The sequence below is a fragment of the Cajanus cajan genome, chromosome 1 (genome assembly GCF_000230855.2).
Source record: "Cajanus cajan strain Asha chromosome 1, NIPB_CcT2T_4, whole genome shotgun sequence".
Taxonomy (NCBI): Eukaryota; Viridiplantae; Streptophyta; class Magnoliopsida; order Fabales; family Fabaceae; genus Cajanus; species Cajanus cajan.
Window position 1 is genome coordinate 37065362 of NC_138517.1, and position 12414 is coordinate 37077775.

At 45.6% G+C, this 12414-nt stretch overlaps 1 protein-coding gene across 1 annotated transcript; it reads left to right on the forward strand.

Moving 5' to 3' along the window:
• The first annotated feature begins 509 nt into the window (after positions 1-509).
• On the forward strand, positions 510-2208 carry LOC145954443 (uncharacterized). The gene is made up of 2 exons (XM_083068635.1): positions 510-1612; positions 1749-2208. Exons 1-2 carry the CDS (start codon positions 510-512, stop codon positions 2206-2208), a joined length of 1563 nt encoding a protein of 520 aa, XP_082924761.1.
• The last annotated feature ends 10206 nt before the right edge of the window (positions 2209-12414 follow it).

A 12414-nucleotide genomic window follows, 5' to 3' on the forward strand; every position in this document is an offset into this window, starting at 1 on the left:
AAAAGATAAAAATATACTTAAAAAATTATTAAAATTAAATTATTTAAATATATAATAATATTATTACAAATTGTACTAACTGTACTTCGCACCCGGGCTCCTAGCCCGGATTAGTGCAAATAAGTAACCCCGGGCACGCGGTGCATGACGTCAGCCCGACATTTGAGCGAATCATACCTGACTCCAAGGATCTCGTCCCAGACCAGATCCGCCCTTCAATTATATCATATCATATCATGATATATCTTATCTCAAGCCCAAAAGCCCAAGGCAAACCTAGATCACCTCAAGATACGTGCATTATATACATGAGACTATTACTCATGCAAACCCTAACTTTGGCATCAGAGTCTCTTTTGCAGGTACCACCCCCATCTTGGAACATCAGCGTACCAGTGAAGGAGGCTCACCGATCTTATCCGGCGGATCAGCTCTACAGCAGATTTCTGGTAAGAACATTTGGCGCCCACCGTGGGGCCGATCAGACCAAGCTCTCATCGGCCACCTGCATGGTTTCTACCAGAAGCCACATTAGACGAGCAACAAATAACACAAGCAATTCAACTACCATGGACAGCGACACCACGACCCTGAGGCGATTGGTCGAACAAGTCGAGCAGATGCGGCGACAGCACGACGCCGACCTCCAGAATATGCGTGTCCAGCATGAGAATGACCTCGCGGCGATGCGCACCGCTAACGAAGCAGACCTAGCGGCGCTACGCACCGAGAACGAGCGCATCCGCGCCCAGATCCCTCGGCATCGCCCCGGCCAACCACCGCACGACAGCGGTGACCATGAGGGGGAGGCGTATTCAGCCTCCCATTCCCAAGCAACCACCAAGGCACCACACTCACGGCCCGCCACGCACCGGTCTCATGCATCAACGCACAGATCAGGGCAGGGCACCAGCAAGGCCCCCACTCATGTCTCCGAGGGCCAAGAACCTTTTCGTCGTCATCCCTTTGTGGACGGCATCATGGAGACTCCGCTACCCCGCGGGTGGAATCCCCTCCACCTTGACCGCTACGACGACACTACGGACCCCGATGAGCACGTCGACGCGTACACGACTCAGGTAAACCTTTACACTAACAGTGACGCTATACTGTGCAGGGTTTTCCCGACCTCGCTTAAAGGACCCGCGCTCCATTGGTACACCCAACTGCCGGCAGGGTCCATCGACAGTTTTGCCACCCTGGTGCGGCGGTTCACGGCACAGTACTCCACCAGCCGACCTCACCACACAACCTCGGCCGCCTTGGCCAACCTCAGACAGAACGACAACGAGCCCCTACGGGCCTTCATGGAGCGCTTCTCTAACATATCAGTCCGAATCCGGAATCTAAACCCGGAAGTCGCTCTACACGCCATGCTCATGGCACTGAAACCCGGATCGTTCGTCGACAGCCTGTGTCGCGACGCCCCCCGCGATATGGACGAACTGCGCGCCCGCGCCGCCGGCTACATTCAAATGGAGGAGCACGCGGCCTTCCGCGACCAGGTTCGCGGTAAGGGCCCCGCTAAACCAGAACAGGGCCACAAAGACAAGGTTAAAGTCAACAACGACAGCCAATTCAAGAAGTCGGCCAGGACAAACAGAGCCGGGAGGTACGACTTCTACACCCCTCTGAACGCCCCAAGAGTCCACATTCTGGAGGAAGCCAGTAACAGCAACCTGCTAGACCTCCCACCACCCGGCCAAACCAAACAGTGCTGACAAGTCCAAACACTGCCGGTACCACAGGAACTATGGCCACACCACGGACGAGTGCCGCACGCTCCGAGACCGCATCGAAGAACTTATCCAGGCGGGCCACCTTGGCCACTACGTCCAGCGACAGCCAGGTCCCCGAGCTGGCTCTGGAGGCCGGGGACGCGGGAGAGGTCGCGGGTCAGGACCTCGCACAGACTTACCCACAAGGTCCCAGCAAAATGCTAACGGTGCAGTACAGGCCGAAATAATTCAGGAGACAGAAGCAGCCCCCTTGCGGGGAATCATTAACACAATCGCAGGCGGCTTCACCGGAGGAGGCGCTAGCAGCTCGGCCCGGAAAAGACACCTTCGAACCATCAACTGCGCCCACTCCACCGCCTCGATCTTGCACAAGAGCTCTCCACCGATCTCTTTTTCCGATGAGGACTATGCAGGAATCAGCCCTAACCAAGATGACCCCATGGTCATCGTGGTAGAGATCGCCAACTGAGAAGTACAAAAGACACTCATCGACCAAGGGAGCTCGGCCGACGTCCTGTATTGGCCAACATTCCTCAGGCTCGACGTCCCCCATTCTCTAATCCAGCCACACACCGAGCCCCTAGTCGGCTTTGCCGGTGAACGGGTCCACACCCGCGAATACGTGGACCTGCTGACAACCTTTGGAACACCTCCAGATACAAGGAGGATCGTGGTCCGATACCTCCTCGTGGAGGCCAACACCTCCTACAACATCATCATCGGGAGGCCGACCCTAAACCACCTCGGTGCGGTGGTATCCACTCCGCACCTCACCATGAAGTTCCCAGGGAATGACGGAAAGATCATCTCCGTCAGAGCAAACTAGAAGACAGCTCGGCAATGCTACGTCGAAAGCCTGAGGATTTCCTCATCTGACAAGGAAAGCAAGGGGAGTCCCTCCACCGCTCCCCATTAGATTCTGTTCCCCCACTTGTACAAACGAAACCGTGCACTCTTTTCCCGCCTCAACTCCAACTGAGAGGGTTTTTAATGAGGCACGCAAAATCATTTAATAACATTCTCCATTTTGCTCACCTATTGCTTTCTCAACTACTGCTTTCTTACCTACTGTAAAAATCAAAATTGAAACACCATCATTCGCGAAAATCCAAGGTCGAGAACGAACCCCGGTGTTCTCAGTAAAGGTCGAGTACGAACCTTAATCCAATCATTCGCGCGAATCCGAGGTCGAGTACGAACCCCGGTATTCTCGTTGAAGGTCGAGTACGAACCTTAATCCAATCATTCACGCAGATCCGAGGTCGAGAACGAACCCCGGTATCCTCGTTGAAAGTCGAGTACGAACCTTAAGACAATTAAGTCACATAAATCCGAGGTCGAGAATGAACCCCGGTATTCTCGGTAAAGGTCGAGTACGAACCTTAATCCAATCATTCGCGCGAATCCGAGGTCGAGTACGAACCCCGGTATTCTCGTTGAAGGTCGAATACGAACCTTAATCCAATCATCATGAAAATCCGAGGTCGAGTATGAACCCCGGTATTCTCGTTGAAGGTCGAATACGAACCTTAATCCAATCATTCATGAAAATCCGAGGTCGAGTGCGAACCCCGGTATTCTCGTTGAAGGACGAGCACGTACCTTAATCCAATCATTCACGCGGATCCGAGGTCGGGAACGAACCCCGATATCCTCGTTGAAGGTCAAGTACGAACCTCAAGCTAAGTCAGTCACATAAATTCGAGGTCGAGAACGAACCCCAGTATTTTCGTTAAAGGTTCCACCATCGAACCAGTATCTTGGTAAAGGTCGAGCACGAACCTTAACCTAACCAAATCCGAGGTCAAGAACGAACCCCGGTATTCTCATCAAAAAGTACGAACCTTAAGCTAATTCAGTCACATAAATCCGAGGTCGAGAACGAACTCCAGTATTCTCGTTAAAGGTTCCACCATCGAACCAGTATCTTTGGTAAAGGTCGAGCACGAACCTTAACCTAACCGAATCCGAGGTCAAGAACGAACCCCGGTATTCTCATCAAATACGAACCTTAATCTAATTATCCACACAAACCCGAGGTCGAAAACGAACCCCGGTATTCTCGTTGATGGTCGAGTTCGAACCTTAACCCAATTATTCGCATGAACCCCCAACATACGAATTCAAGGTCAAACGCAAACCCCGATATCCCCACAAGGTCGAGTTCGAACCTTAGTAACTCATTCGAAGGCCGAGTCCCGACCACATATCCGAGATCGAGTTCGATCCATGACGAAACATACATGACCCTAAACTTAAGGGCGGACATGGACCACTTATCCAATTTACTACACTCCGGCTTGAGGTCGGCTCAGAACATCGACGCTAATAAATCAAGGTCATCGAACCTTCACAGAAACACTCACCCAAACAGAAGTCTGAGGTCACGCCCGAACCTCCTTTAGCATATAAGGTCGAGTATGAGCCTCGATGTCCCCGCTTAAAGGTCGAGTCCGAACCTAACCAAATCGCCTAATTCAAATCCGAGGTCGAATACGAACCTCAACACAGAATACGAACCTTAATCCAATCATTCACTTAAGGTCGAGTCCAAACCACTAACCTGAGGACCCCCACTCTCGATACCAGGGTCGAATTCGAACCCCGGCACGACCGACTTAGGGACGAATTCTGACCTTGACTCCAGCCTAGGGTCATTTATGAACTCTCATAACAATTACTTAGTCAAAATTCGAGATCGAATACGAATCTTAACAAATTCATTTACGGCCGAGTTCGAACTCCCACGAAAAACCCTACTAAGAAACAAACTAAGGCCGACCTCGAACCTCGACTTCACCAGCTCAAGGTAGAAGTATCACCCGATACAAAAGCATATAACAGACACCAAACATGTGCCTCAAACAGCGCGACCAGCCAAAATTGAACGCAAAAACGAACAAAATAGAGCAACATACATATATGTATACAAACAAAGTTCACAAAATCCAGTACATCAATTCAAGCCAAAGAAAAAAGAAACAAAAATTACAAAGAAAGCCTAGGCGGAGGCATTTTCACTGGAACTGTCATTAACATCGTCCTCCGAAACAATCCTCCCACTACGGACCACCTTCTCCACATGCATCGAAGAGAAGTCGAACCCGGGAGCAAGAAGTCGTGCCTGACGAGCAGCCTTCTGAAAGCCCCTCTTATGCTTCGCCACGACGGAGCGCTCCACCTCGGCGAGCCGTCCTTCCACGGCCGCCTTCCCCGCTGCCAGCTCTGCGAGCTCTACTCTCAATCTCATCCTCTCGACCGCCTAGAATGGTCTCACTGCGGAGATGCTCCTCAGCCGCCGCTGCCAACTCCCCCTTTAGAGAGGCCACAACATCCTCTAGGACCCGCACCTGGTCACGGGAGGACGTCACCTCGTCCTCCAAAGAGTGGGCCCGCGCCCGGGAGAAGGTGGCGAGTTCCTGCAGCTCCCCCACTCGAGAAGCATAAGCCTCATTGGACCGCAATGCAATCTCAAGAGATTTCTGCACCCGCAAAAGGTCGCTATGCGCAGTCCGGAGTTCAGCCTCCCGCCGCTTCGCCTCATCAAGGGCCGCGGTGAGAGTCTTGTTATCCTCCCTCAGGATCTCGTTCGCCTCCTTCCATGGCTGAAGCCGGCCCCTCACCTTAGCCAGCTCCTGCTCTTACTTGGCCAGCTCCTGCTCCTGCTTAGCCAGCTCCTGCTGCTGCTTGGCCAAGTCTTCTCGCTGCTGGCCCCACTTGGGTTTACAGTGACTCATTATGCCTATCACCCTCTGCAGCATGACCTGGGCAGCATCAAAACTGTCCTCGGGACTGATCCTGTCAATCAATCCATGGTCCTCGGAGCTCAACGAACCCTGAGGAAAGAACCTCTCCGCGGTCACCCCCGCGCTCCACAATGAATCCATGTCGACGGACGCGCTCACGTGATCCAGCCGCACCGTATCTATCCCCTTCCCAAAGTGATGGGACAGATATTGGGTCTGGACAGGCCCCTGCGATAAGCCCGCCTGCGGCGCCAAACCCGCGGCAGAGGATGGCCCTCCCTGCTCAGAACCTAGAGAGTCCACCTTAGGGACTCCCGACTCCGCCTGCAAAAACCAGTCCCACATCACAAATAGATAAGGAGACATGCGAGAAAGCCATGAAAACAAAAAACAAAAAAAACCAGACTCACCCTAGCAGCTTGGGCGGCCAGCCCGGAAGCCTGCACCTTAGGCTCAGCGGCTTTCCCCGCCTGCAGCTCAGGCCTAGAGGCATTTCCTGCCTACAAAAAAAAAAAAAAAGTCACCTAGATCAAACAGCCAGACAACATAACAAAAAGGCAGAGTAAAAAGTCCGAGAAGACAATACTTTCCACCTTGGCAACTCGGACGGTCTGCGCGGAAACGCACACGGAAAATGCGAGCAAATGATAAGCTACTCACTTCGGCGTCCGGTGCAGTAAGCCCGACACCTTGCACCACCTCCGCTGTAGCCACCGGCGAGGCCTCGTTGGCCGGAGGGCTGTCGGTAAGATCCACAACGTCCACAACCCGGGAGGCCGCCTCCTCGGCATCGCGATAAGCGGAGGTCCCCCCGACCTCCTCCTCCACCCTCTTCCTCTTCCGGTGGGTCTTCAAGGGGGCAGCATCCTCCTCTGGAGGCTCGGAAACATTGTAGCGGTGTTTAAGCTGACGCCATAAGTTTCTGCCCATAATGCCTGTAGAAAAGAAACAGAAACACATTAATAACGGGCAACCACACAAGTCCTAATAACCTACCAGAGCACATAATACTCACTCTCCAGGCCCCTCTCCCTGAAAGGCGAATTCGCAAGCGACAAGACGAGCTTGCAATCCAACGGACGAGGGAGCGCGGCAAGATTCTTTATGGCGGTCGTCTCCGCGGCCGTCACCTTCAGATCCCCCAAACCGTGAAACCTAGATGGCTTGGGACACCAATAGAATGGAAACCTCGGCAAATCGCCGAAGTATAACACCTCGTCTTCCAAAGGGTCAACACCCACAAGGGCGACCTGGAAAAACTCCTGCTTGAAATTTTTATACTATTGGGAGTAGGGAGTAAACAAGCCCCCATCCCTACTCCCGCTCAGGGACAAAATGCCATAAGGCGGAGCACCCATCTTCAACTGATAAAAATGAAGAAAGACGCGAAGAGACACCTCTATACCTAGAATTGTACACAGGACCTGAAAAGCCCTCAAAAAACCCCAACTATTGGGATGCAACTGGCAAGGAGCCGCGTTGATGAAATTCAAAAAATTGCACTCAAACTGGGTAAAAGGAAGACAGACACCCAAATCTCTAAAAAAGCATTGATATACATAGAAATGGGGGGATCAGTAGACCTCCCCATATACACGCCCTCATCAGCCTGACAGGGCTCAAGCCGAATCATGTGGGAAATGGAGGAATCGCAAACCCTATGCGCTCTCCGAAACGCATTCACTTCGAGGAAAGAACGAAAAATGCTCTGAGCCTCAGCCACCTCGCGTTTGACCTAGTCGTAACCAGGAACGCCTGGCTCTGGGCCCCTAGGTGGCGGCGGGTCTTTCTTCTCAACAGTGACCCTTCCGGCGGCCACCACCTTGCCACGCGCCTTGCCCCTAGCAGACGCAGAGGATCCGACACCACTTCCACCAGCCATGAAAAAAGAGAAGAAGCAAATAAAAAGGAAGTACCTGGTACTCCTCCTCAGAAAACAACCCTAACAAAGAAGGGACTACCGGAAACGACGGCGGCGACGGAAGCGCAAAAGAGAAAGGAGGTAAAGGGAAGCAAGAAAAGCTCTCGTACTCGAGAAGTCAGAAGAAAGACAGAAAAGAGGCGCGAGTGGAAAAAAAAGGAAAAACTCTCCCCCAAAATTCAAAACCGACGCGACACGTGTCAGCTGAAAAGCACAACTGACAACACATTTATTGCGAAATCATCATTACACAACCGTCACTGCCCTTATTGCGTCACTCAAACGTCTCCAGAATACTAAGAGTCGCGACACGTGGCGAACCTCTAGTTAGCGTACGCACAAAGCCATTTTCCCCTCTAGCAAATCCGGTCCTAACTCCTCGACCTATGGCCTTCAGAGATTGGGGGGCTAGTGTACTAACCGTACTTCGCACCCGAGCTCCTAGCCCGGATTAGTGTTGCAAATAAGTAACCCCGGGCACGCGGTGCATGACGTCAGCCCGACATTTGAGCGAATCATACCTGACTCCGAGGATCTCGTCCCAGACCAGATCTGCCCTTCAATTATATCATATCATATCATGATATATCTTATCTCAAGCCCAAAAGCCCAAGACAAACCTAGATCACCTCAAGGTACGTGCATTATATACATGAGACTATTACTCATGCAAACCCTAACTTTGGCATCGGAGTCTCTTTTGCAGGTACCACCCCCATCTTCGAACATCAGCGTACCAGTGAAGGAGGCTCACCGATCTTATCCGGCGAATCAGCTCTACAACAGATTTCCGGTAAGAACACAAATAAATTAGAATATATAAAATAAAAATAAAATGACTAAATAATTTAAAAACTAAAAGAATAAAATATCATAAATATTATTTAAATAAATTATTAAAAATATAAAATATAAAAAAACTGTACCGGTACTCTCTCAAATAACATGGGTATCATAGAATTTCTAAATAAAAAAATATATATAATTATGAATTCATTCCGTCATTCACATGTTTTGATGACATTTGTCAAATTTACAATAACTTAGAGTACACGTGTCATTAATACTTAGTTTGACTATAAACCAGATTTAACATTTCAATATAGTATGATGTTTCGTAAATACTTAGTTTTTTTTTTTTTGTAAAGATAAGAAATATTACAAAGATGTTCGCAATAAAAATTGAATCTAGGTTCTTATACTTTTAACTACCTCAGTCCCTCCCCACTCAACTACTAGGCTAATCCTAATAGTCTCATAAATACTTAATTTAGTTACGAACCATATTTATTAATTTAATTCTGACGTTAATACCATAAATGAAATAACTAATCAATCAACAGTAATTACTAGATATAATAAAAGTTACAATTGTTAAATATAACAAAATTATTATTCTCAAATACAATAGATTTTTATAAATTAAATTAAATATTAAAATCATTTTCAAATCTTAATACATGTAGAGAAATTTTATGAAATTTAGCATTCTTATATTTTAAAGCATTAAAATTACAATATAAAACAAACGAGCAAGACTTATTTGATATTTAATCAAAATCTAATTTTAATTAGCTTAAACAATAATAAAATATATATGAATTAGAATTAATTAATTAAAATATATAAATTAAGATATATTATGATATATATCAATTACATATCATAAATATTACACTAAATGAAAAAATAATAATATGTTTTATAAAAATTAAATATAGTATGAGTTACAATTTATATTATTATTTTAATTATCTGCATTGAATTTTTAATTCAATTAGAAGATAAATATTTTGGAATTGGGACGTGGGATGCTATCATATTAAGAGAATCAAGATAAAAGGAAAAAAAAATCAATCTAAAACATTTAAGTATTTATGTTTTACATGGGTATACATTAAATTAAAATTTTCAGTAACTATTATTTAAATAATTATAATAACTATTATATTTTTTTATTTGTATTAATCATGATTGTCAAAAATAAGGTATACATTAAATTAAATCCTAAATCCAAAAATAAAATACATTTAGAAATTAATTTACATGTCAAGATGACATGTGTCAAATTTTCATTGGATTATGTAACAGCCCAATTTTCACTAGGCTAAGAGCCCAATTAAGGTGGTTTAGTAGCCCGGAATGGGCCGTTCCAAATTATTAAATAGACCTACTTTTGGTAGCCCGGAACGGGTCATTCTGGATTTGGAACGGGTCATTCCAAACTATTAAATTTGCCTATGATTCTTAATTAGGAATAGGACGTTCCGGTTTTAGAAATGGCCTTTTCACCTAATTGAGAACGGGCCGTTCCAAAATATGACTGTTGTAAGTATTAAATGCATCCCAGAACGGGAAGTTCTGGTTTGAGAACGGACCGTTCTGGATGTGATTTTTACTCGTGATTTAAGGGTCCAGAACGGGCCGTTCCAGATTTGGAACGGGCCATTCCAGATTTGGAACGGGCCATTCCAGATTTGGAACGGGCCATTCCAGAGACATCTGATCCTATAAATAGAGCACTTTGGCACTCCCAAAAGCACACTTTTCACTTCTCTCTTCCTTTCTTCTTTGCTCTCTTCTTTTCCTTCTACACTTTCTAAAGACCAAGCAGAGGAGGAGACCAAGGAGATCTCTGTTTTAGTTTCAGCTACTGTTTATCCAGGTACAGGGAAAAAAGGAATTATTTGTATCTAGAGTTACATGAGGGAATTGGGTAGAGGAAGAGTCCCTTAAGATTATGAGTAATTTTATAATTATTTCTGTTTGAAGAATTATTGGTCTTATGTGATTCTGTATGAATTTAGGATTATGAATATATATTTAATTTGTAAGAATGATGATTTGGGAGAGAGAACGAAATTATAGAAAAGTGTCTGTGAGTTAGGTGTTGGAAAAATGGGAGTTTTACTATTTGATTTAATATTGTATTAAATTGGTGATTCGGTTGAGTATTATATTAATTTATGAATGTTATTGTTATATTACTTGATAAGAATTGATGATCTAGATGTGAATTACTTGAGGGGTGTGAAAACCCTTATTTTGTTCTAGAGGACTAATATTTCAAACTTAGTTGTTATCTGAGTAAATCCATTATGGTGACCAATGTTTTGAGTAGGAAACCTCTACATCTATCTTCCCTTATGATTAGAGAGATGAATCTTTTTGGCTCAAATTAGAGATTTAAGTTTGGCTTATAAGGTTACCCTTAGTAGTGTGAGACTAAGTATGACTTGAGTAACGAATGGATTGTTGAAGGAAATTGGAGAAACATAATTAGTTGATTCATTTTGCTGACAAGATATGAGGCTATAGGATAAGGTGATGGATAATAGTTTGACTTGGGTGTAGATGGAGTGGTGAAATTAGAGATCTGATATGTATACCTAGTGAACTTACGCTTAGGTGCTTGATCTTTAGAGATGATCATAGAAGTAAAACCAATATTGTGGCAGATGCCTTGATTATGATGACCTCTGATATATCATTTTTGATGATTTAAGGGTTGGATTTGATTAAAGAATTTAGAGACTTATGCTTGGTGTGTGAGATTATCCTTAGGAGCATTGAATTGATTATGTTGAAAGTGACTAGTAAATTAATGGATGAGATTAGAGAAGCCTAGGAGTCAGATCCTTTCTTAGGGAACCAAGTGAAGAAGATTGGTAGAAGTATAGATAACCATTTCTGAGTAGAAATCGACGTTGTTTTGAGGTGCAAAAACAAACTTGGGTACTTAGTAGCCTTGAATTAAGAAAGATGATTTTAGAGGAAGGACATAAAAGTACTTTTAGCATTCATTTAGGAGCTACTAAGATGTATCAAGACCTTAGGAGGATGTATCAGAGTGGTGCAGCGGAAACATGGTGGCCTAAGATAAAGAGAGGAGTAGAGGAATTTGTATACTCGTGTTTAGTATGCTATAAGTCTTTAGGAATTTTTGTAGCACTTAGACGTCCCATTTTGGAAGTGAGATGGTGAGTGGATAGACCTTAGTTGTAGGATTGTCCAAGACGCTTAAGAGATTGATTCTCTTTGGGTTATAGTGGATAGACTCGCCAAGTTTACTTGCCTTACCCTTGTTGATAATAGACATTCCTTGGTGAAATTGATAAAGTTGTACATCTATAAGGTAGTGAGGTTGCATAGGAATTAGAAAGCAAATTGCGAGGAGTCTTTCATTGCAAAAATTTTGGGGGAAAAATTTCACAAAGGAGGGGAGAATTATAACAGCCCAATTTTCACTGGGCCAAGAGCCCAATTAAGGTGGTTTAGTAGCCCGGAACGGGCCATTCCAAAATTGGAACGGGCCGTTCCAAATTACTAAATAGACCTAGTTTTGGTAGACCAGAACGGGCCGTTCCAAACCATTAAATTTGCCTATGATTCTTGTAGACACCCAATTTCGTCTGGGGGGCACACAAACAAAGAAATGGACCTCCATTATGAAGGAAAGGAGCTTCCGAAGCAGGCAAATAACAAAATAGGACATCAAAAGGCCTAAAGGCCAAATAAAGTGTTTTTAGTAGCCCGGAACGGGCTGTTCCAAAATCGGAACGGCCCGTTCCAAAGTCAGAACAGGCCGTTCCAAAATCGGAACGGGCCACTCTAATACCAGAACGGGCCGTTCCAAACAAGGTAAACTTGGAACGGGCCCTGCTGGAAAGGTGAAATTCGTGTTATTTTCTACTCTGGAACGGGCTGTTCCGTTTTCAGAACGAGCCATTCCAGGGTACAAAATTTACACATAATAATTGGGCCAGAACGGGCCGTTCTGAAACTGGAACAGGCCGTTCTGGCCCACTACTGATTCCTATAAATTGAAGCCTTGGGCACAGTTCTCCGGGCGGCGAGAGAAATTTCAAATAAGACTCCTTTGAGCACGAAAATTCTCTATCTCTCTCCCTTCTATTATATTTTTTGAGATTTGTGTCGCATCTCTATATTCTCTCTCCCTCCTATTGTATTTCTTGAGATTTGTGAGGCATACTGTAGTGTGAAAGGT